Source organism: Chaetodon trifascialis, chromosome 22 (assembly GCF_039877785.1).
Source record: "Chaetodon trifascialis isolate fChaTrf1 chromosome 22, fChaTrf1.hap1, whole genome shotgun sequence".
Lineage (NCBI taxonomy): Eukaryota > Metazoa > Chordata > Actinopteri > Chaetodontiformes > Chaetodontidae > Chaetodon > Chaetodon trifascialis.
In genome coordinates this window covers 9,240,672-9,266,691 of record NC_092077.1, presented here as the reverse complement: position 1 = coordinate 9,266,691, position 26,020 = coordinate 9,240,672, and the positions used below count along the sequence as shown (strand labels likewise).

General features: G+C 44.3%; 3 protein-coding genes across 4 annotated transcripts; all 3 read right to left on the bottom strand.

Annotated features, from left to right (window-relative positions):
- Positions 1–6,879: 6,879 nt before the first annotated feature.
- cdkn1ba (cyclin dependent kinase inhibitor 1Ba) lies at positions 6,880–9,825 on the bottom strand. Its single transcript, XM_070992365.1, has 3 exons — positions 9,107–9,825; positions 8,517–8,688; positions 6,880–8,077 (listed from the first exon to the last, which is right to left on the bottom strand). The coding sequence occupies exons 1-2, from the start codon at positions 9,525–9,527 to the stop codon at positions 8,528–8,530; spliced, it is 582 nt and encodes a 193-aa protein (XP_070848466.1). The 5' UTR covers positions 9,528–9,825; the 3' UTR covers positions 6,880–8,077; positions 8,517–8,527.
- A 2,185-nt stretch (positions 9,826–12,010) lies between these two features.
- On the bottom strand, positions 12,011–13,696 carry cdpf1 (cysteine rich DPF motif domain containing 1). Its single transcript, XM_070992367.1, has 3 exons — positions 13,531–13,696; positions 13,243–13,354; positions 12,011–12,369 (listed from the first exon to the last, which is right to left on the bottom strand). Exons 1-3 carry the CDS (start codon positions 13,641–13,643, stop codon positions 12,241–12,243), a joined length of 354 nt encoding a protein of 117 aa, XP_070848468.1. The 5' UTR covers positions 13,644–13,696; the 3' UTR covers positions 12,011–12,240.
- Positions 13,697–14,125: 429 nt separating this feature from the next.
- On the bottom strand, positions 14,126–25,327 carry LOC139350750 (peroxisome proliferator-activated receptor alpha-like). 2 transcript variants are annotated; one of them, XM_070992330.1, is made up of 8 exons: positions 25,044–25,327; positions 21,159–21,390; positions 20,414–20,568; positions 17,464–17,602; positions 16,579–16,778; positions 16,224–16,490; positions 15,880–16,123; positions 14,126–15,786 (listed from the first exon to the last, which is right to left on the bottom strand). In XM_070992330.1, exons 2-8 carry the CDS (start codon positions 21,340–21,342, stop codon positions 15,542–15,544), a joined length of 1,434 nt encoding a protein of 477 aa, XP_070848431.1. In that variant the 5' UTR covers positions 21,343–21,390; positions 25,044–25,327; the 3' UTR covers positions 14,126–15,541. The 2 variants fall into 2 exon arrangements, with proteins under 2 accessions (XP_070848431.1, XP_070848430.1); XM_070992329.1 differs by having other exon boundaries at positions 16,224–16,493; positions 25,044–25,227.
- Positions 25,328–26,020: the final 693 nt, after the last annotated feature.

The window sequence follows — 26,020 nt, the reverse complement described above, 5'->3', positions numbered from 1 at the left end:
ACACACACACACACACACACACACACACACACACACACACACACACACACATTCAAACACACACACTTTGTTGGCGGCTGTCTGGCAGAGGCTCGCGTGCATCTCCCAGCTGCTTGAACCTTGATGTATACGAGGAAAAGACATGGCCCCAGGTTATTAGCTAGAGCACGAGTCACCCCAGCAGTTGATTGTTGTTCCCTCCTCTGAGACACACATGTCATCGAACCCTCAGGGCCAGATGAAAGAAATCAAAGACATGTGACCCACAGTGGGATGGAAAAGGGGCTATGGCGATGTGTTCACGTGTTTGAAAACTAAGGGAAAACTCAATTGACCTTTAGGTCAGAGGTCAGTTTGTTTCTGTAACATTTATATACGGTGGATTCATCCTGTGAAAATATAATTACCTGACATCAATCTTCTAACTCTATTCTATTCTAATCTCGATTTTCTTGAGGAATCGATTCTCTCTTTAGCTATAAAATGTCACAAAATGGTGAAAATGGCCATCACAAATTCCCAAATCGCAAGGCGATGTCTTCAATTACCTTGTTTTGTCTTACTAACAGTCCAAAACCCAAAGATATTGAATTTATTACCATATATGTTAAAGAAAGCCACAAGCTGGAGGCAGCAAAGACAGTCATGTTTACTGTTAGCGGTGGACTCCCATTCCCACATTGGATTCAAAATGTGGGTAACAATGCATGCAAAAAATCCAGCCAGGGCTGGGTAGAGTACTAAAATCTATAATCAAGTGAAAGTACAATTTACAACTGTCAAACTGTCATTCTGTCATTATGCTGTTACCACCATAATCACAGGCGTCGCCAAATCAACCTGTACTGAAAACTACAAAGTTAGGTCAAAGATCGTCTCCAGGCATGTTTTAAGATGTATATAAAACACAGAATTTTTAAGAATAATGTGTTCTGATAGGATTTTTTCTGTTCTCAGATCTTGTTTAAATCCTTAAAATTACATTTACTTCTCCCTCATTAAAATGTCCCGCGTCTGTGATTATTCAAATATGGTTGGTTTCAAAAGTTTAATGACTTCACAGCAGATGTCTCTTTCTTTACTGAAAGTCCATACTTAGTATTTGTATATTGGAGGTTTCAAGTTTGCACATCAAGCTTGTGTAGAATTGGCGTCCAAGCTATTTGTGATGTCACAAATCATGCTCATAGGCCCGCCTCTTTAAACCTGGATTTTCAATGAGCACAGAGAAACTTTCAACGTTTCAGCAGACGAATGTAAAAACTGCCTTCTACCGTCAAACATCATTCTGCACAGTGGAGCTCAACTATAGGAACAAGGACAAGTGGAGGGGGGACTTTAAGTTTTCAATAGCATCTATTCACTTTACCAGAGGGCATTTGTATGCGTTAGTAGAGAACATAGGTCTTACATAGCACCGCAGCCTGTATCGTCTTGGTGACCCCTGCTGCAAGGCAAACTAAACACTCCAGCACTGTAGCAGCAGGCCAGCCAGCATCTGAGGCCACACAGCCAGGCTGCATGAGTCACACAGTCCAGGGCGAACCAAAATGTGTAAAAACTTCACATTGGCAGATTAGTTTGTTTACATCCTGCGCTGGACGTGATTTGGCCAGGCTGACGCAAGACGCGGCCAAAAAGCCTGTCCTCTCTTTCCTCCCTATGACTCGATCCTTCTCAGCCTCTTTCCTTCTTTTTCCTCTCCTGCTTCCCTCTTTTCTTTCTTCCCTCCTCACCATCTCCACTTCATCGCTCCCACTCTCACCGCTGCCAAAAGCACATGACCATGAGGCAGAGTGAAGCGGAAAAATAAAGCAGCCCTGCCCTTGTAAAAAATTTAAATGAAGTAAAAAAATCAGACAAATTAATAACAACACGAAACAGATGGGGAAGTTGTATTTCCAGAATTAAACAAGACATTTGTAAAAAAACAAAAGACACTCCTTCGCCCCCACCCCCCCACCTTCAGCGGTTTGCCAAGTTATGAGCTCATACTTTGTAGGCCCTCTGCTGAATATCCATTCATAGCGTCAGCTCCAAGATGTCAGACTTTTATGACCCATTTCTCCTCTCGTTTATCTGCAGCAACAATTAGAGGCCTGCGAATTTAGTGCTGGAAATATGGAAGTGTTTTCCTAACTTGGAAGCAAACGCAGCGCGGCTCACGGTGTACTGGCGTGCGCAGGGACCGATTAAACTCCTCGTACTTCTTAAGACGTAGAAGAGGCTGGTATGAGTCGACGTGAGGCTGCGGCTTTGTGTGCAGGAGTGTGTGGGTGTCTTTCTCACCGAGCTATAGCGCAAGGTCATTCTTGGGTAACACACACACACACACACACACACACACACACACACACACACACACACACACACACACACACACACACACACACACACACACACACACACACACACACACACACACACTGTATCAGCCGTGGTTTTGAGGTCATGCCTGGCACCACTCTCTGAAATTCTTTACAGTGCTGAGGTCATATCTGCATCATGGCATACTGTTCAAGCTACTGCCTCTCTTCCTGCACCACCTTGAGGTCAAAGGTTTACCTCTTGCACTCCTTGGATTTGAAAAACCTGCTGTTTTCGTTCCCTCTCTGAGCTTTCTATGCTCCAAATCAAGAACTATGTCTAATTCCGTTGGTGAAACCCTTCCCAGATGTCACTGTTTTAGCTTGACACTCCTGCACTGTGGCAGAAATCCTGGGCTCTGAGGGGTGTGACAGCAGGCTTACAATGGACTGACAGCACCAAACAAAGCAACTGATGTCACCTTTTAAAGCCTCTGCACATCCACACAGGTGATGTGAGTTCTAGATAATTAGACTTGTGCTGAGGTTGGAGTTGAGTCAAGTGGTGACACCAAACTTCAGTGATAAAGGTGTAACTTATCCCACGCCCTGTCAGGTACAAAAACAAATCAGGGAGCTGTCAATCATATGTGTACATACCCACACAGTGCTGAGAAGAGGTCTTATCAGGTGAAAACACCTGTGTGAGGGAACAAAGATTGTGTGAACTGTTTAAACAGCACAGGTATCTTTATTGTTAAATTAAGGATTTATGCAGATTTTTCACAGATAGTGAGTGCCATTTTTTCATTTGTCTTTTCTGATGAGCTCTGATTCTGCCATTCAGTGCAATCTGGGCTATTGACGACAAGAACATTTGCCTTTACATCAACACAAAGCAAGACAGTGTAATTCTAATTGCCTGAATCAGGCCCAAACAGCCAAATCGTAATCTAATGCCTAGTCCACACGTACATAGGTTTCCCTTTTTTGTGCCTTTTGTTCATACACAAACACAGTTTTAGGTCACTGAAAGCAGAGTTTTTGCAGACCATGAACTCCTTCCAAGAAGATATTCACATGATCCGCTTGACAGGGAAAAGGACAAGTGGGAAAAGCCAGACATGGCCACAATAGTACTAATTCTAAAGTCGCTAACAGGATTTTTCCATGTTTACACATAAATGTACAGTTACTCTTCCACTATATTAAGGAACAGAGGCGTCAGAATGCATGAGGTCACTGCTACATAATCCAACACTTTGGAGGAGACGTGGTTGGACCTCTAGACCAATAATACCAATAATAGCTTTTTTCAGACTTCTGATAGGCCAACATGGCTTTAGGGTCAGGGTTATATCACAGCTTTGGCTCAGCATGCTTCTGACAGCGCTTGAGTTGTGTATGTTTTTGCAATTTTAGACTGAAGAAGGAAAAAATCCTGATACATATGGACTAGGCTTGAAGCTGGACCTCATGGTATGAGGTTATGGTTTGCTGTGGTAAAGGATGCAGAAGGATAATTTCACTAACTTAATGTTTTGTACTCCTCTACAGTAGTTGCCCACAGTGGAGATCATTCTGAGCACTCAACCATTTTGACTTTGTCAAACTATTTCTGCCCCATGAATTATTTTCATTACACTGTAGCTGGAAACTTGAGAACAAGAAGAGGAAATTGGCATTTCAGTGACCAGAACTCACTGTCACTTGCAACAAACATCAGCTAAATGTCATGAGTCACTTTAAACATAGAAGACCTTTGAAGTGAAGTGAAGGGCTTGATTTAACTGGACAAGAGAGGGTAGTAATTTGTTCATTTAATGTTCTCTGCATGGCATATTCTATGGATGATTCCTGACGGGTGTGACATAACGGAAATGTATTTGGCAGCTTTCCAGTTACCTTTGAGTGTATTTGGTTTACAGGGTCAGCATGCTGCAAACAGCCAAAAGGCTCATTTTAATCTGTTAATAACAAAGACGAGAACACAGTCACTGAAAGAGACACGAGCATGTGATTTTATGTATGTCCTGTTTTATCATATGTAGAATTTACAATACATAGCAATCTGCTATGTTTGTGTAATTTTGCATATAAGACATTTGCATGTTTAATCAAGTTTTCCCAGCTCAAACTGCCATCGCTTGTGAAACAATAAATAATGTGAGAGATGATAAATGGGCATGTAGGCCACCTCAGTTTGCATGTAGCTTCTTATGCATCAGAAACTGTCTCTATTTTACTCAATTCACTTTCACTATGACAGTGAGAGAGGTTTATGTCGATCAAAATTCCAACATATTTTAAGGACTAGTTCAACATTTTGGGGATTTCACTTGATTCACTTCCTTGCTGAGACTTAGCCAGCAGGCTGTTAGCTTAGCTTATCATAAAGAAAGACACAGGGGTAACCATGCCATTGAAGTTTCAGTCATTGTGATTGTGTTCCTTAATTTGAAAAAGTCATTAAGTTACTATTCTAGTTACTGCCAAAAGTAGTGGAAATACATTGACTTTGTAATGAGTTACTCCCAACACTGATGACGAACAAACTGATTCACTCAACAGTGAATTCGCTTGAAGTAAAATTTGCCATTTGTGAGTAAATCAGCAAGTTTTTCAGTTTCACTTCTACTACAACATATAATACAATATCATCAGCATACATCTGGACTCACCTCAGCACACTCTGATTGCTGACTATGCTAAAGTTTATGCTAGAATAAAGTGGTACTTTTTTGTATTAAGATAGCCTTAAATATATTGATATGGTTTCCACATAAATTTGACTACCTTTGGTCACCAAAAGTGACTGTTTTAAGCATACATTATGTATCAGTAACGCACCTCTGCTGTGCATCTACTTCAAATAGATTCATATATTACAATCAGTGCCACTCAAATGACATGGAATTGAACAAAACATTATGTCCCAAAGAGGCTGTTTTGGCAACTCGCTACAACAGCTACAGGGATTTCCAGGGGACTACTTTCTGTGCTTGTGCTTATACGTTAGTGAAAAGAACCAAAATTTCCTCGAGAAAAGACATGTGCTCGTACTTATGCGCAAATGTCAAATACAAAGTGTCCAATGTTGGCACTTTTGTATCCAGGTCAGCACAAAAAGTAATGATTTGTCTCCACCAAATTTGGTTAACATCTATTGAATATCCAGTGTGGAGGGTTCAGTGGCAAATAATGGTGAGTTTGCACACTGCAACCAACTGAAAACCCCTCGACTTCCCTTCCAAGCAGATAGGAAAAACTACAGTGGCCACCAAAAAAAATGCAAAAGGTGCTCCCCAAAGCCAGCGTTTGGTTTGTCCATTATGGGTCCCTGTAGACACAAATAAACCAGGACTGAAAATTGACTCAAAGGGGAAGAGATAAGATCCAAAAATGATGTATTTTAAGACAACAGCTATTTGTACTGCTTTTCAACACAGCATTATGTTAACACTGACTCATTTTGGCATGATGCCGTCATTTGACACATCTTGTCACAGAGTAAAGTGTACTTTGTCAAAGGGAGAACATCGGTGTGTTCAAATGTTTTCCAATCCTCTCTGATAGATTACAAAAGGCCCTGAGCTTACTTGTAATTCCTGCAAACACAGTCCAGTCAGTATGAGATATTAAAGGAATAAGCTCTCTCTCGCTCACTCTGTATTTGACTCCTACACACTGGTATCAACAGGAAAGAGGCAGCCAATGAAACTAATTGGGTGGTGTGTGTGTGTGTGTGTGTGTGTGTGTGTGTGTGTGTGTGTGTGTGTGTGTGTGTGTGTGTGTGTGTGTGTGTGTTTTATGAAAAGAACAGCCTGTGCTGTCCTGGGCTCCCTCCCACCGCTCTCTGACTGGCTGGCTCCTAAGTGGTCTGCTTTTCTTCTCTCTGCTGTGATTGGAGCCTTGAAAAGCCAATAACGAGGAGCTTTTCCCCCTCCCCCCCTACCCCCTTTTCCTCAGGACCTACCCTTGTTGTTTTCAACTTTAGAGGCAGAGCTGGGCTGAGACGATCCAGCACAGTCACAGCCTGCACTCTGGCACCGTGTCTGCACTCAAGATGGACACTGTGTACCGGATTTTAGTCCAACCACACACATGATATCATTTTATTGTAGCAAACATTAGTGGTAGAGTAGTAATTTATAGGAAAAAAGAGTTTGTAATGGCAAATTATGGGACTGTTGCAGAAGTGCTTTGGTAGACAGGCATTAAGTTGCTTTATGAGGGTATTTATTAGTGTTTAGGCTTCATAAAGTATAGTATAGTTACTGATCCTGTCAGTGCTGTCATCCCTGTCTGAAGATCACATGAAGCCTGTTTAATAACCTGTTTTCATCTCCATCAGGTCTTTGTGTAAGACTTTGTAATCACTATGATCAGTCTGCCACTTCACCTATGCACATCACTCTGAACTTTAAAAGTGTTTGTTAAGGGTGTTTGTGTGCTGTGCAATCAGAATAGTGAGCAGATGCATTAATCACACCAGCACTCCTTTTTAACAAATCAAACTGCAGAGTGAAGACAAGGAGAACCACAAAAATACACAGTATAGAAAATCCATTATTAGGCTCAGTTTTGCAACAGTTTATTTATCTTAAAAACAATAATGAAAATATATATTTACAAAAATGTCGCTTTGGGAAGCTATACATACACCCACAACAAAAAGCTCAACATAAATAAGTTAGTAGAATTTTTTCAGTGTTTTTTTTTTTTTTAGAAAAAAAAAAAAAGGCACACAGGTACACTTCAAAGTTTTACCAAATGAGGCAGTGTCACTTTGTTTTTCTGCCTTCAAAAAAAAAAAGGAAAAATTAACAATAGTGCAATTACATGTTCCACATGAATTCCACACCACAAATCTTTGATTCACATATTTGCATAAGTAGCCCTGTGATTTGAACATATCTTATCTATGTTAACCTGGACTACACCACTTATAACGAAGGGGGGGATGCGTGACCTGAAAGCCACTAAAATATGAACTTGTCTAATTTAAAAATAAAAGCTAATTCTTAGGATTATTAGCAAATACTGTTAAAATTTGGTTGGATATTGCTCAGCAGTTTAGCCACCCTCCCACCCCACCCCTCACCCTCAGAACAAAAAGGCACAAACTTTGGCAAAAACCCAGAAAAAAAGAAAGAAAGAAAGAAAAATGGGGGGGGGGACATTATTTGCATGTAAACTTTATCTGTCATGGCTGTTCCCAGTTAGATGGACCCTCAACTTACAGTGTGGCCATCTGGGCCTTCAAAAACAAGATATATAACACTGGGACAAATAAAGCCATAGAAGAAGAAAGACATTTTGTTTCCACATAACCCTGACTTCTGAAATCTGCATTTTTAACTTACATCAATTACCTGAATAAAGATACAATATGACCACTTTAACAAAATAATATTTCTCTGCTGGAAATTGCACTGCAACTTCCCGAGTCAAATTCACACACGTATTCAAATACATTTAACAAAAGGTATGAAAAGCATAATATGCTTTTTTTATGTGCTACATCTGAAACATAGGTAGTAGATAAAAAAAAAAATGAGCAAAAATCCATTTGCACACTGCTACATTGTCTGCTGCTTCTGAGGCAATTTAAATGAAATGAGTGCCAAAACTTGATAGTGTACATATTCAGTGCTTGTGCAGCCTCTCCTCCTCCCTTCTTCAGGAAAAGGCAGCTTTTATGTTTTCTCTCCCATCTGTCAGATGATGAGAAAGGCTACAGTATTCCACCAGCAACAGGTCTCCCCGCTCTGTGGGACATAAAGAGGAAACAGGCTGTTGAATGGTGCAATTGAAAAAGCAGTGGCTCATGCCTTGATACCAGTCGTGCAGACGCGCACGCACGCACGCACACGCACGCACGCACGCACGCACGCACACACACACACACACACACACACACACACACACACACACACACACACACACACACACACACAGCCATGGCATGAGTAGTTGTGAGAAATTAAAAAAAAAAAGTTTGAAGGGCAGGTGACGTGTTAGTACTCAGATGTGTGTTTACAGTTGTTTTCGTGCGTTACTGATGCTGATGATAAACAAGCACAAAAAAAACCTCTTCTGGCACCTAATATGAGCCGATCTTGAGTATTTTGCACAATGAAAACCTCTAAGTTATGATCAATTCACATTCATTAATAACAGTCGAATAGGGAGATCATGAGCTCTAACCTGGTAGTTTTTCACTGGACCTCCGCGCTGTTCTCAGGCCTGCCCGCTCTCTCCTCCGCGGCTCTCACCGCCTGCCCTGCCGCACCGCCCGACTGGTCTTCCTCATCATCATCATCATCATCATCTCCGTCGGTATGCGACCTTTTACTCGGACACTCGCTGGAGCAGGGACCTGGCAGACAAAGAGAGCGCGCAGAGAAAGTTGTCAGGAGGTTGGTGTGCGGAGCGGCACGTCCACTGGAAAAGACACCTGACATCCGCGGCGGAGACACCGAGAGCAAAACAACGCAATCAAGGAGAGTTTGGTCTCCTGAGCAAGTGTGTCATACACTGTCACCATCACTACCACCATGAGACTTTAACATCTGTACAGTCAGCTCTCAGCTTGCTCCCCTCTCGCGGGCTGTCTCCAGCACACCTCTGCCTGTTTGCAGGGTGATCGACCGATCGTAGCCTGCGGTTGAACCCCGTACACAACTGCTGCGTCGCGCCCCTGCACTGTGGCGCGGTGGCACCACGCAAACGCACTGCACTGCACGGCACCGCGCAACCAAAATGCGTGACAGCGGGAATAAGTGAAGGTAAATCACCTGAAGCTCCCGGATGTCTTTTCCTTGAGCCGTCTCTGTGCGGTTGGCGATCCGGCTGCCGCTCGCTGCTCCCCTCGGCACCCGGTCGGTTGTTATCACCGTGCGGGTCCACATCTCTCTGGCTCCCGTGAGGCGGTCTGGAATAAAACTCCGCTGCGTCACTGTCCTCCTGCCACTCGTAATTGCGCGGAGTGAGCGGTCTGTCGTTGACGGGATCGAAATTGTACTCCTCCATAAAATCCCGCACATCTTCCTGAATCGTAGCCGCCAAATACCTCCGTATCTCCTCTCGGTCAGGTGACCGTGAGCCGAAAAGGTTTCTGCGGACAGGAGGTCTGACGTTGTCCGGATGCCGCGCATCCACCCTCTCCAATGTCGGGCTCGCATTAGAAAGGCGAACATCTGACATTTTGTTGCACATACGACAAGGAAAAAAACTGACACAAATAACAACCGAACCCTTTCAAACTTCTATTTCCAAGCAGTATTCCTCTCAAAAGCAAAGTCACAGGAGTGATGCATGCATGCTCCGCGCGTATCATCCACAACGCGTAGGCGCAAAAATGGATTAAAGCGTCTCCAAAAGGCGCAGGGGGTTTAAGAAAGCCACTCCTGTCAAGTCCGTAGTAAAGCAGATGAAAACAACAAGTCAAGTCATAACAGCCAACATGGCGTTAGAGGGAGGTTTGAGTGAAGAAGGAAAGTTGACATCAAGGACTATTTAAACAGAGAAGGCGATTCATTGGTCTGCGCGCTAGGACCGCCCACAGAGCGCTCTTAAAGTCGAACAGGGGCAACAACACTGAGCTGGATAGGATCAACTCTCCACATGTGAATATGGCCTAATTCATCTGTTTGATTAGACAAATACGTAGGAAGCAGCCAAAGGAAGGTAGTTGTAGAGGGTGTGATCATGTTTCGTCTCTCCATTAGCACCTGATGTATCACATCAGGCATCAGCTCGGACACTTAACCGAACACCCAAAGAGCAAAGATATCATTTGACCTCATTAACGGTCATTTGTATGCTGTGTTCATGCACTGCAAGATGACCTGGCTATAACCTGATAAGAGAGCAGCATTGGGAACAGTCCTCTCCCTGCAGGTCTAAGGTCTCCCCTCCAGACTGGTAATACTATCACAGCAATCAATCATCAAATGATCGTATGAATGCTGAAAGATATTACTGCCTCATTTGATTTGCTGTCGCATAAACTGCTTAGGCACACTTGATGCAATCAGTGTAAATCCATTCAGTTACAGCTTTGAGGTTATTGCAGGACAATGAGGCACTCAAATTAGGTTTTCTGCAGGAAAACAACAAGAAAATAACCACAAATCTGGCTCCTGGCAAATGATGACATCAGCTCCGGAGCAGAGAGGCCCTCCGTCATCGTTGGCTCGGTGCCTATCGCTGTCAGACTTTGCCACTGATGCCACAGGGTTGGTTTGCGTGCTTGACTGGTTGTAATTGCCTGTGTGTGCTTGGTATTTAAACACCAAGGAAACAGAGAGTGGTGCAGGTTAAAAAAAAACCTTTGCGTGAGCTTCTCAGTTTGCATCTTAAAAATTCCTGACTCAAGAAAAATACTTGATATTCTGTCCATCCCAGAGCTGCGCAGAGCTCCTGCGGCGACGGAGCGAATGCATCAGCGCTCCTTGCGCACAGGAGTTGTCAACGTGCGAGTGTCGCTCTGCATTCCTCTGCAGCATTTGCCAGTTTAAAAAAAAAAAAAAAATCACTGGGCCTGCCTTTGAGGCCATGCTGTTTCAATTAATCCTTGAGAAGCGTCAAACATCTCGTGATGAACACAGCGAGGCCGTCTGTTATATCGATGTTACCGTCGGGATCACACTTAATCCATAATGTGTTTATGCTGCTGCGAACTGTGTCCCGTGTTGTACAGAGTGATCCCTGAGATGAAAACAGATTTTGATCAAGCTGATTACGACGGGCGGCTGAGAAACGAGGCAAGAGGACATTTTGTCTGGGTCACGCGCACATAACCAATTCTGTAAGGGCACTTTTTTTTCGTCTTTGCTTATTAGGAAATATTAGGGCTAATTAAAGCCTCAGAGGAAAACACGGCTAAATGTAACTGAGTGGGATGATGCAACTGTACACACATGGATTATGATCCAAAACCACAGGGAGAGATCGCTACATGTGCCTTTTTATAGTTTAAGATAACACAGAATAAACTTTTTTTTGTGACTCCACAGCAGCCTCCGACCTGGATGCAGAAATGAGAGGGCTAACAGTGATGCACTCTTAAAAAGGAGGTGTCACCATCGACACCAACATGTGTCTACAGTTAGGGAATTAGTCATAGAAAACTTACTGTTACCATGTGTTCCTGAAAAGTAATAAAACCGCGTTTGCTCATAAAGAGGCACATAAAAACATTGTGCAACAGGCATCATTCATCAAGTACAAAGAGAAAACTGTATGACTTATTAATTTCTTTGTATTGCGAGGACACTGGAAACATGAATGTGGTTTTTTAATCTGCCTAGCGACTGATCTTGGGGAATGCAATTACTTCCACATCTTTTTTTTTTTTTTTTTTGAGCAGTGCATAGTTCTAATAATATAACGTGTTGAGCAGTGTGTAAAAGCCCAGAATCGTTGGTGAATTGGTCTGAACAAGAAGATTATTAGCAATATTTTTTTTGTTGTTGTTGTTGTTCAGAGCAACTGCGGGGCAACTGTGCACATACAATACATGACATCAGAGTTTAAACTGGGAGCCAGTTTTAATTGAATCAAACCAGCAGGTCTGAGCCTGCAACCACAATCCCACAGGGGTCCAGCTACACTAATCACACCCGCTGCTTGCTTCAATAAAACTCTCTAGAAACAAATAAACAAATAACACCCTGTAGGCTCATGCAGCACCTTACCTTTACTGGCCACAAGCATAAAGGTATTTTTCTCATGTATGGTGTTAAAGTCCCACCCACACAATAAGCACCCAGAGCCATGCTAATACATTATAGGATGTTTGGATTTTTTGATGTTTAAGCCGTTTGGTCCAGTGTGGGTCCAGCACCCTGACACACAGGCCTCTGTATATGACCAGTCAGACATTCCTCTCCCCTCGGTGAGCAGGTCGTGGACCTCTTGTCCGGCATCATGAGACGGCATCCTTGGAGCTCTGCTTCTTCTTGGCCAGCTCGGCCCGAATCTGATGTGGGAACTGGTCCAGGTGCTTGTTCACGCACTGCATGCAGAACCTCTTGGTGTAGAAAAGACTGCAGTCCTGAGGGGAGAGAAAGCACCAGTCAGGCATCAATGCTCCTGTTTCATATAAACACTGGACTTTCATTGCTTGTTTACTATTTGTGAAAATGGATTAAGTCATTTCAAGGGCATCACTGCCTTGAAGCTCACTCTACACATATATATGCCACATGATTACAGAGTCATCTGAGGAAAACACCAAACTACATAAAGATCATGCCAAGTGGAAAACTGTCACAGGAGCACAGATCGGCTTTCAAATGCACTTTTAAATGATGATCATGCTCCCAGATTATTTTATATCTGTCCCAAAATATTACAGATGCATGCATGATTTTCAGATGCATTTAGAGAGCAGGAGCACACACAAACGTTGTGTTTTTATCACTTGTGGGGACATTACATAGACTTACATTCATTTCCTGGAGCCTTACCCACCATAACCATAACCACTATCTGTCTATTCCTAACCCTATACCTTACCTAACCTTACCTAACCTGTAACCCTATCCTCAGTCTGCACCTTCAAAATTAATGATTTACATTAAGGGGACCTACATTTTGTCCCCATAAGGAAGGTGAGTCCCCACAATGTGACTGTGTAAACAGATTTTTGTCCCCCACAACGTGATAAATACCAGGTCTCTCTCTCTCTCTCTCTCTCTCTCTCTCACACACACACACACACACACACACAGAGCGAGATCGAGAGAGAGCGTCTGCCTCTGCTACACGCACCATACTCTTATCAGGGCTCCTGTCATTTGCCCCTGAAGGAGCATGCCAGGATTTGCACACCAGGCATTTATCATTTGATAAACCGAATTATATGATCACATATTTATTCTGTCACAAAAGCAGAGCTTAGCAATTCAATCATGGGACATCTTACCGAGCCAGCACACACTGGCATGCTGCAGAGGCTGCAAGTGGAGCCCAAAACCAGGAACTTTTCCTTGTCCGGACTGAAAGGGTCCTTGGTCACGAAACACTCCTCAAGCAACCTGAGGCACACACGCCGAATTATATCTTAGTTTTTGGTTCACAGACGCGTGTTTCGTGGCAGATATCGCTACAAATGCAAATTCTTTCTCAACGTTGCTGCTAACAACATTAGCTTTAGCTTAGCTCGCGTTAGCTCCAGAGCGCTAAAGGAGCATTTTGCTTCATGTCCACTTACACAATGGCTCTGGTGTTTGGTGGTTTCTGGCCGTAGTAAGTAAAAGGGCTGCTTAAATCACACAATTGGCAAGTAAATGTTTTTTCAGGGGGTTCACTTGTAGCGTGCTCCATCGTTCGGAGAGGGCAAAGTTAGTTCCTGGTTCTCCCATCGGTGCAACCACATTGTTTCATGAAGTTTTACCGCCACCTACTGGACTGGGGGAGCAGAGTAACGACTCCGTGTGGAGTACAGTTTTAAATGATACAGTAATTATAGTTATTTCATTACAAACATACAGACTTGGGGGATTCTAGCTTTGCCATCCGTTTTTTTTAAAATAATACTTTTTATTACAGCAAATACATCAACAGTGTCATTAAAGGAAAAGCACAGATGTAAGTAATATCATTACTGTCTTTGTAGGACACAAGATAGAACAAAGCTGTAATTAACATGACTGGTTCCACTTGTCGTTCTCTTGCTATGAAGACTCAAAATGTCTGCAGTGAAAATGGCCTATTAGTGTATTTGTCTGAACAGTGGGGTCTGAATCAGATGATTAGATAATATTGGCATTAAGCAGGTAAATAAGTCCAGGCATTACAAATAAAACTAAGTTAAATATATTAGTTTATTTGAGACTACCACATGACATGATTCTTTTTATTAGAACAGCAAAAGATTTTTTTCTGTACACTGCAGAGCATGATAAAAAATAGAGAATGACAACAATGACACTACATTGGGAGGGGAAATCTCATTGCAGCAAATGAGGCATTCAGCTCCTCTCTCTTTGAGGCCTGATTTACTGTCTGCACATCCACACATCCCTTTCACAGCGCTCACCACATTCTTGTTATATTTACAAAATATAACTAAAACCATCTTAACAGATTATTGTGTTTGTGGTCAAAATATTCAATACCAGCCAATGTAGTTTTATCCTGAAACGAGGTTGTCTTGACGGCAGGATTTGTACAAAACATTCTGTCCCCAGGAAAACGGATCAGAGAAAATAGGTTAGGTGAGCTATGATGAAGGATTCAAATAAATACACAACATGTGAAATTACAGTATTTTCAAATGACGGTTGTATCTAGTAGAAGTAAGGCTTCTTTCAGTTCACTGCCTACTTAAAATTCCTGATTTATGGTTTAATATGTGACAACATTCCCTGGTCCAGCACTAAATTGTTACACATGGTTAAAAAGGCATGAGGTGTGGTCAAAGGAGAGGTAACATGAGCTCAGGCAGACATTATGGCACTTGGTGAATACTGATGCAGATGTTTCTTCAACTAGTAACATCAAAATGATCCAGGGAGATCAATAAGGCACTAGCACATGATAAAAGGACACAGCAATGGCATTAACCAAATCCAAATGGCTTTTAAAAGAACATCATATTCACTAAATATCCAAAATATTAGGAACACGTCTGGTATTGAGTTGCCTCAAAGGTTAAAAATGTTACAACTTCTCTAACGTGTCCGCTTCTCCAGACACCTGTTCGACTTATTGCTCGCTGAAAAAAATTATTATTTAGTGTCAGTGCATGCATGACTGCCACAGTCATGTATCTTTACTATGTGTATGCCCATTTTTTAATGTTATGCACATTTGCATTGCAGACTTGTGTTTGTCTGTAGAGTAAAAGCTGGCAACCAGGACCCAAATCATAGCAGACGGGCTCTTAAATTCAAAAGCATTATCATTGAAATATCTCTACATCTATGGCCTAAGATCAAAAAGTTTCCCACTGTGTCCCCCTTTGAATGGAGGCAGTCACACCAACTACTAGAGCTGACTTTCTCCCTATTTCACTTGTTTTGTTCCAGTAGAAAGTCACACAATCTCTATGCAACCTCTGCAGATCACAGCAGTGTGCATCCACAAAAGCTACACAATAAGCTACTAACAGTACATCGATATGCACAATACTCTCAGTAAGTATTTATGTGCACCCTGTTTTCAGTGGCATACATCAGTATTTTAACACATCTCCCTGCTCAGGAACGCGTCCTGTCTTCTCAGTACATGTCCCTGTATATCTCTTGCAGGAGCGGATGCAGTGAGGTGTCCTCCATTTTCTTGATTTCCTGGACCAGCTGAGCATGCTCGGTGACCAGCTCCCGGAGGTCGGCCAGTTTCTGCAGCAGTCTGGGGAAGAGGAAACTGTTGTCGGGGTGGTTGGCCAGCAGGTGGAGCCGCAGTGCCTGAACAATGCTTTCCTGCAGCTGTTCCACCAGAGCCACATCCACCAGGCCTGGGCGATCTGGAGGGATCAGACAGAGGGAGAAAGAAGACGGAGGACTCTTGTGCACTTTTAAATATAATTAAATAGAATTTTGCATTTGATGGCGGTCACCTCCACAGCAGATGATGGCAGCCACAAACAGGGCCAGGTCAGTGTCGTCCAGCTCCAGGGAGTTGAAGCGCGTAGCAAACTGGAATTTGGGCTCCATCATGTCGCTAAATGGCCGCCGGAGGCTTTTGAGGAACTCTCGGGTGATGAAGCCTCCACCGCGAGCCACCAGGACGCCGTCTTTGTTCATGCCGGAGGCCAGGAGGGTGAAGAGGGCTTCATACACTCCGTACTTCAACAGAGTCACCTAAACAGGCAGGTAGGAAGGTTACAGCTCATATGACTCAGATTTAATTCAAGCTCAGGAAGTAGCAGTGAAATGATGGGTTCAGCATCGTAAAACCCACCTGATCATTCAGATCCAGACTCAGGAAACCCGGCACCGCCTTGGCGAACTCCGTCAGCTCTGTGACCGTCTCCACTGAGGTACTCTGGCAGCAGTGGAAGAGCCTTGCTTCAGCCTCCCTCTGCTGGAGCTCCCCACACCCCACAGCCGGATCCACCTCCCTCTCTTGAAGGCCGCTCTCGGGCTCCAGATCGTCACCGATTAGCATATGGGCTGCCAACGTCCTCTCTGCCAGCTGGAACGTCTCCATATCATGAATGATGAAAGGCTGCTGAGAAGAGGATGTCGGTAGGTGAGGATACAGAATAAAGAATATGCTCAGACGTCTGTCCTTCGCTTTATTTTTTTCCTCGTACCGGCTTGCTGGTCTTTCCGCTGAGTATGAGCCGGGCTTTCGCCTTGTTCATGCTGAAGTTCTTCATGTAGGCCTCGTGGATCTGCTTGACCAGAATCTTGTGGTCTGCCAGCATGGGGCTCGCCTTCTCTTTCTCCACCATCTTGCTTTCTGCTTTTAGCTTTAGCTTCTCCGCCTGAGGCATTCGCCCAAACCGGATGGCTGGTGCGCAAAAACGTTCGTCATTAGCAGCGGCTAAATGGTAGGTGTTATTTTGCAACGAGATTACATACAGAGACGTTTGGCTGCAGCGAACATGCACGCACGCACGCACGCACGCACACACACACACACACACACACACACACACAAACACAAACATTCACCCAATTCGACATTCTTTCCTCCCCTCTGAGGACAACATGTCCTCCTCTCAGGTTTCTTCCACTGTTCTGTCTGCAGTGGGAGGCCATCGTAACAAACCCGATGACCCCCCCTCAGCAGTCAGTGCAGATGACAGGCCAGATGTGGCACTATATGGAACTGTGTTTTCTCAATGTCAAGCAGGCTCCGGCAGGACATTGTTCTATAAAAACCCAGTCAATGGAAAGCACAATGAACTGGAGCCAAATCACAGAAGGAGCTCTGCTGTTGTTGTAAAGAACACCTACTACTGTGATGTCAACTGAGGACAGTGTGTGTGAGCTTTATGTAACTGCATGCTTACTTTAATTAGCCAACTTTAGCTTTATATTGCAGTTACAACTGAGGTTAGCAAGTCCACTTACTGACTCTGACCTACTTGTACTAATGTTACACTACAGTCCTATTCACCATCATCCTGTAACTGTCACTTATGTTTGTTATTTGGCAAAAGTTACTCAGTTCAGCTTCAAGCAATTCCTACCATTGTGGGACATGCCCACGGAGAGGCACTTGTGGAATCGGCAGTACTGGCACTTGTTGCGGCTCTTCTTTTGGATTTTGCAGTGACGTTCACACTTGTCATAGTCCAGCTTTAGCCTGATGGTCCTCCTGAAGAACCCCTGGTGGAGAGAGTGACAAGCATTGTAGCTATCAGCTTCATTTCCAGCTCCGATTACAGATCATATGGAAACGTTTCCGTCTGCAGCCTCAGGTGGATCAGGATCAGGTGGATCTCACGTGCGCTGCAGAGGCAAGATATTGTCACACTGACGCTAAATGCCTTTACAATGAGGTGGTTTTCATTCTTTTCTATGCTTTGTATGTGTTATTAATGGTTTGTTAACGCTTGATTTCATCTGTAAATGATCTTAGAAATGCTGCGTCTAAAGTGCCCTAAAGACCAGGAAGTCCAGGAATGCAAATTTCTGTCATTTCTAATCATAAACAGGTTATTTTTTTATCCTTAGGACAACAGGAGGATTACAAGAGACAGGAAATCTGATCACAAAGGTCATCATCACTCAGTAAAGCTATTCATCTGATGATACACCATATGTCTGCAGCACCCTATAATACTGTGTGCATTTTGTACATTAAGAGCCAGGTGGGACCGGTGTTATATTACATTTTGGATTAGACTGTACTGTGCAATTACATCTATATTTTAAGAGGGATATGCTTTAAGGTGGGCTCTGACCTTTCTGAGGAAGAGCCCTGATTGGACAACACATCCTGCAGCCCTCCAACACACACTGAGAGATCATAGCAGGGGGCCCACGCGTGCTAACAGATGTCACACATGTGCCAGAACTTATGATTTTACGTATGCTCACACACACCGACGTGCATCGCTGAAATTTCAATCAGGACATTCCTCATCCCTCAATGTCAAGAAGGGAAGAAGGACTTTCTGGCAACGTATCTGGAGCCACGCGGTCACGCAATACATCGGCCGTCGTCTCACAGAAGGTCTTTTCTGCCCTTATGTTGTTATTAAGAGTTATTACTTGTCACACACACACACGCTTTTTTTTTTTTTTTGAAACCACAAAAAAAGTTGCTTTTCGGGGAGAAATGCGAAGGTCCGGGCATTTAATGTTGTGACATGTGACAGTCATCATAAACGCATTACGAAACAACAGAACCGCACGGGGAGGAAAAAAACAGATGTGTGTGTTTATAGCATGCATGTCTTTGCATGCCTGTGTATGAGTGTGCAGACGCAACCAGAGGCCAGTGTTTTGCTCTGACATATAGCTGTGAGAGGTGAATAACAAGGGCTTGTGCAATGTTTCCTTAAGGGCAAACGTCTGTTAGCAAAACAGAGAGAAAAGGTTTAATTTAGACATTTTTGTGGCACACTAAACTCACCTCCACCTATTGAGCGGGAAGAGGAGCTGCAATTAACCTTTCCATTACTGAACGCCTTCTCTGACTGCGCTGACTGTCCCGCTGCTCCGCACAGACTTAAGCCCTCACACCACAGCATCGCAGCACATTCCATTCACATTCCCACCACGAAGCGCTCGTCTCTTAAAGCGAGGTGTTGAAAACGCTATGCAGAGCCTGTCCAGCATGGCAAGCGCGAACTGTGACTGCTCCATATCACAAGCCAGACTTTTCCATGATGGCGCAATAGGATCCGCTGGAGAATTAAGGAACAGAGTGCGGTCAAAATAAGCCTTTCACATGTGCAGCGGCTCATCATGTCATTGCTGCGGCACACAGGCACGAGGGCTGACAGGATGAGCGTTATTTGTGTTGATTCTGATGAATGAGATGTTGGTCGTAAACCAGAGCCCTGCAGGAAAATGGCCAGTTTAGCGGCGCTCAAAAAACACACAGATGTGCATTGTGAAACTGACAGGACGTTCTGCAAAACTTAGAAAGAGAAATGACAATTGGGAAACGTTAGCCTCCCGGTCGTGTCAATCTCAGCTGTCTTCTCTAGATTAGAGTGGAAGCGGAGGCGCGCTGCCAGTCCAGAGAAGTGGAAAAACTGATTGTCTCCAGCAGGGGAAGAGAAGTAATAATAGAAGACGCAGAAAGAGCAGAACACCTATGGCAAGTGAAACAACTCCGTCTGGATTACTTGATCGTTATGTAGTTGTAGCATAAAAAAACACAGATGAGCTGCGGCTGATGGGAGGACACTAAAGCGGGCAAGGTCAGAAGTTCAAAGGTCGTGCAAAAATAGCAGACAAAGGCCTGGATTAGCCGCAACAATGTGCCACCAGCTTAGAGAGGTATGAGACTATGACAAGCTCACATGACTTAACAATGTCGCGATGATCTTTGAAGCTTTTAACACAGAATCGATCGCTGAGCTCAGCGTCACTGCTCCTAATGACATTTCTCTACTCGGCCTGAAGGAGCTACTTTTATGATGATCTTTATGATGAGACCTTTAAAAAAAGCCGTCTCATCGTTACATCACAAAGTGGACTCCATAGGAAGTTAATATTTAATATTAAGCCAGCAGCAGCTCTGTGTGTACAAATGTGTGTATTAACGTCACTCAGTTGGGCTCCGTGCCAAGCAGGGCAGAAGTCAGTCAAGGCCACTATATCCCCCACCTCACATGACCCGGCTGCTCCTCTCAGAAACTTTCCACTGGCCTCTAGGTCAGGTGCTTCTGCATGCCAAGCTTTGTATGTGTTTGGGTAAGCGCGCGTGTGTTTGTGTGGGCATGTATGTGCATGCGTACCCATGAGTGTGTGTGTTTGTGTGGTGTTTTTCCCCTTTGATACAGTTGCGCAGCTACATGCAGGGACAACATGTACCTTTAAGGCTCATGTTGAACAGGTTTGTGTATGTCTTCATGTTTTCATTTCTATCTTTGTGTGGCCTTTATGTCCTTTGATCTGTACAGTGTGTCAGTACATGCATACATATGTACTCTACACCCGCTTCAGTCCAACACGTCTCACCTTGCAGCCCTCACAGGCATGCACGCCGTAGTGGAAGCCTGAAGCCTTGTCTGAGCACACCCGGCACTCCAGGCTGAGGGGGGTGAAGCTCTCCTCTGGGTCAGGTGCTGCAGCACACACCCCCGATGACGGGCTGGAGGCTGGGGTCAACGTGTCTGCAGCACACAACAAGGCAGAAAGGGGACGACAGCGGGTGATTTCAAGGAGGTTCCCTTTGAACACATTCAATCCAAACATGACATGTCCAGTTTTTGGAAAAATGTGACACCTACTTGGAAAAAAAAAGATTCAAAGAACAGTTATTTAGGCTACAAAGGAGAGCAGGAAATACTCTTTTTTTCGTTGACAGAAACTATTTCACATTGTACACTGAGGACACCTGTTTGTCTGCCTTAGTTAAGTGTCTCCTGCAGACTGCGAGGCCTTTTAGTTGCTGAGTCTCCATTAAATTGCAGAAGGCATAGGTCATTTGTTGAAGAGCTGCTCAAGACAAAATCATGGAGGAGATACAAAGAGAAAGGTTGTATCTGATCTTCTGTGATCAGACACACAGTGGTTTACATGGACCTCTTTAGTGCATTTACATACGGGACAATGGAGCCAAAAGGTCAGAAGGTCGGAGCTGTAATGATCCACATGACCTGTCAGCAGCAGCAGCTCAAGAATGAGATAAAAAATAAACCCTGACGTGCTTTAAAAGCAGCCAGGAACCTCCTTCCAGCCTCGAGACCACTGTGCTACTCACCCAGCATGATGGAGCTCTCAGACCCCGAGCCAGTGCTCGGGTACTCTGGGAAATCAAATCCCAGAGTGTCGTCTCCTATGGACTGGGAGATGTCACGAAGATCGTCCATCAGGTCTCCACACAGCGGACTGTCCAGCAGGGAATCCCCCAGCGGGGACGGCGGGCTGAAGAGGTCCCCCGCCATGGTGGAGATCGAACCAAACCCGGGAGGAAGAACCCCTCACTCACCAGACTGTGACAGGAGGGGGGAGAGAGAGCAAAGAGGAGGCCTGAGGCAGGATTTTTTTAGTTTGCAGTGCTTCAAATCACTGAGCAGGACGGGATATTTTTGCGTGAAAATCATATAACAGGGAATTCATTTCATGTCTTCTCATCTCCTTTACAATAATCATCCATATTGTCCGTTCCTTAGTGTGGACCAGGAAGAGCATGCTTTCGGAAAATGATGCTGTGTGGCACAAAAGTCCCTGCTGGAGTTTACTAGTGTTTAATGGGGCCATCAATTCACAGGGGAAGAGCCCGGGTGATCAGTATAGCAGCTCCTTTATTTTCCTCAGTTTGATTTATTGTGGTGTGCTTTGTGAATTTTGGGGTTATTATCTCCCATTTATCTCACCAGGACATAAATGAATGCATAAAAAGCCACTAAGGCCAAAAGCTGACATTTTAAAGAAATTGTCAAGGAGCTAATGGATAGTTTTTTCATTAAAAAACCCGCATGCTCCTGCTTTTCTACGTGTGAGCACCTGGAGTATGCACTTTTGCACACGTTGAAAGATTTCGACCCTTTTTCTTCAAGAGCGCCGGCAGAGAGCACATCTATCTTTTTGGACTCGGTAGCTCAGAGGGGCCTTTTCCCCGCAGAAGGACGGCGGCTCGCAAAACTGACCTGGTTACAGCCGTATCACGTGTAACATAAAGCATCACAGACTGTTTACCGCAGCTCTGTTTAGCAGTATAATTTGCAGCTGCTGCCATCAGAGGTGAGTCCTCCATGTGATGGTGATTGTTTAATAAGTGAACCATGAGCACTGAGTCAACATTAGCATGCTATTTCACCTGCATCTTTCACTGATTAAATTCCAACATGTCCAGACGAAGTACACCACCACTCATGTGATACAACGCTTCAACTCTGGGTTATTGACCCACTTTGATGCTCCAGAGACTTTAAAGAGACTCACACCGCTCATCATACACTGGTGTTTTCACTGTAGGGATAGCTTTGCATGTATGGACGCACAGCTGTAAGTCTACGTCTGTGGCTGTGTGTCCTCTCGGAGTGGATCTCTAAGTATGTGAGACTGGTGGAGCTCCCAGCTGCTCACAGCAGGGTACAGGACATCTGCTTGAGCCATCGTCCCAGCACCATGGTCAACGCTCACGACGCTTCCAGTAATTCATGGCGGCAGATGTTAAGAGTTGATGTTCGATTGACCGCAGAATGATCGGCTAATCAGATGACAGCACTACAAAGCATGAAGTCTGTAAAACCTCTATGATGTGACCATGAGCACAGACATTGTAGGATGTAGGATTCTCTCTGCTCCGTCCAGACAGGATATCTAATATACGGAGAGATTTGGCTGTGGGGCCATCGCAGAGCGCGGTGCAAAATCTCAGTTTACACAGCTGCATGCATCTGTAAGCCGAGCGCAGAAGAAACATCACCAATATGAGATTGTGTAACTTTCACTGCTGAGACTAACGGCTGAACGTGGCAGGCAGGTAAAACGCTATCTTTATCTGTCCGGGTCGAAAACGTGCACTCTGTCAACTCTGATTTATTAAGGCAGACAGCAAGGGCATGATTGATCAAGCCTGTTCTTGTTTGTTGCCTTTGGGTTGCAGTATGTCAAAGGACAGGTCCTGACAGCACGCCAAAGTGAGTGTTGTGCAAGGATCTGCGAGCGTGAGTAGAACTACATCGGCTTGTACCTTCAAAATACTGTGGAGTGCGCGGTGAGGACAGTGCAGACTGAGGTAGCTGGTGACTAACTGTTGTCAAACTGGTCTGTCGAGCTGCTTTAACACACAACATGTGCCCTCGCACAACCTTATGTCCCTTAAAGATTTCTCCATCAAAGCGACGATGAGGCAGACGCGTTTTCCTCCGCGACACAATGAACGGCGCTCGGACCTCGGTGCACTGAGTTCACCTTAAACGTAAGCCTTCTTTTCCCCTGAATCTCAGGCCAGCGCACGTCTTTTCCTGCGCTGCGGTTGTGCTGCGAAACAAAATATGCAGCATCCAATCACGACACAAACCCACAACCTACTTCCATTCCTGTTTTTGTTACGATTGTGCAGTGTGCATCTGACTTTTGTGTGTTCAGATCTGCTCTGAAAACAAGTCTGCAGCTATTCTGAGCCTCGTTCAAGAAAGTTTCTAGTGAAAATGGCAAAAGTTTTAGAGGTTCCAGGTTCTTTAATGTGAGGATTTGCTGGTTTTCTTTCATTAAATTTAATATTTTGGGCATTTAAACTGTTTGCTGATCATATATTTTGCTCTAGGATTGTGTGATGGGCATTTTCCACTGTTTTTTGATATTTAATAGACCAAATAATCCATCCATCCATCCATTTTCTATGCCGCTTATCCCTTTCGGGGTCGCAGGGGGCCGGAGCCTATCTCGGCGGTCAACGGGTGGGAGGCGGGGTACCTGGACCTGGAATTTAGAGTCACCAAACAACCTAATGAGCATGTTTTTAGTCTGTGGGAGGAAGCCGGAGTGCCCGGAGAGAACCCACGCATGCACGGGAAGAACATGCAAACTTGACACAGAAAGGCCCGACCCGGGAATCGAACCTGCGACCTTCTTGCTGTGAGGCACGCGCACTACCTGCTGTGCCACCGTGCAGCCCTAGACCAAATAATCAATGGATTCAATTAACATAAAGATTTAACTGGTGATTTAGTTGATGGTGACAGCTTCAGTCTGTTTCTTTCATATAATATAGCCTTTCTGGGTCAGCGTGTTGACATACCTTATCTAAAATGTGTCAACAACTGCTTCTTAAATGGGCTCAAATGACTTTATTTCCCCTTTCATAGATTCCCGTGGCCCAGCCCATGTTTCCCCCATCACCTCAAAGGACATTGTGTTTTAAAATCCCAGAGGAACTCTAATCCCAGACAGAGGGCCGCTATCTTTAGGTCACAGGGGAAGAGGAAACAGGAGCTGCACTCAGCAAAGCACGTTAGCAGATGACAGCGAGGATACAACAATCCGGAGAAACTCCAAGACTTTGCATTGCAGGGCAGCTGGCTATAGATGCTCTTGCGTTTGTTGTCACCTGTCGTTTACAATCCAAGACTTGCCTAATGTGTGAAGCGCTTGCTCGGGGCAAAAACCAGCTGTCTCCCATTTGTCAGTGAATCGGGATTTGATCTCTCCCCAACAAGGTCGTCCATGTGCCACCAAAAACCAGGTGCACGCGAAGTCCCCCTACCAGCTCCCACAGTTTAACTGAAACAAGTTCTGCTTTTGCATACTGTCAAGTTTGCCTGTCACTACCTGGTGGCATTGCAGCTGCACAGACAAGGAAACAGAAATCAAATGCGGAGGTGAAAGGGGAATTTAAGGCAGATAAACAAACATGTTTTTTTTTCTCTCAGCAGCATGATGTGGGGTGTGTGGTTTATCACCAAAACAGGTGAGAGCTGCGCAGGAAATTCAAGTTGGGCGCAATATATAATAATATACGGAGAACAGTAAACGCAACACGGTCAAATCAAAAGCCATTATCACTAATGTTTTCTCACAGGAGGGATCAACATCACTTCTTACTCATGCACAACAAACGTGAGTTAAAAACAGCCCATTGAGGTTAATAATCAGAGTTACATAACAGCACAGTCTGGAAAGAAAGCTCATGAATTACCTCAGAGGCTGCTATCCGCAGCATTTCCGCACGCTGTCACCGGGATGGACGGCCGTCTGTTACCGGAGCAGGGAAGTGTTTTGATCCCGGGACCCTCCGACACACTGATCCAGCTCGGCTTTGAAGCGTCGCCTCCGTGCTCGCCGTCGGCCCCGCGCTCATCCTGGCCCACAGGAAGTAACGTAGCGACGGACGGCGACAAGACGCACACACCCCCCTGACACACCTATGGTTTCGACCAATGGACGTGCGGGGTTCTGAGAGCGTGACCGCCCTTTTAGCAGGACACAATCACTTCCTGGTGGCGCGACATGTCATGGGTCGGCGTGGATGTTTGAGGGCGACGTGTAACGAGCTGTCGGCGACGTTGTCTCCGTAATAAAATGCAGGGTGTCAGTAAACGCAACACGGTCAAATCAATGTCAGCTGATCGTCTAATAAAGCATTAACAATGGAGTGAGTCACTGTAAATCACTTATGTAATAAAAGGTCAATAGCGTCATTTACTATAATAAAAAAATACCGTCATTTATAATAAAATGGCCATAAAACATTACACATTAATGACTCGATTACGATTTTGTACACCTACTCTGGCCACAGTCTGTGTTGCGGATGATAGATGAGTAGTAAATTTGAGTTTCTTGTCACTTTTTATCTCTACTTCATAACATTCAGAGGGAAACATTGCACATTTTACTCGACTACATTTATTCACCACCTACACCAGCAAAATGCCACCGACTCATTCATGTATCAGTAATAATAACATAAAATATTACAGGATAACTCATTCTTCTGAATGATACTTAGGCGACATTTTCTATGCAGGGATTTTAAATGTAAGGGAGTGTTTTTAGGTTGCAGTACGGATACTTTTACTTACTAGAAAACTGCATATACTGTATGTCTTATACGCTATTGTAAATTAATAACAATAATAATCTTGTGCTCTTAATCAAAAAATAGATTTTACT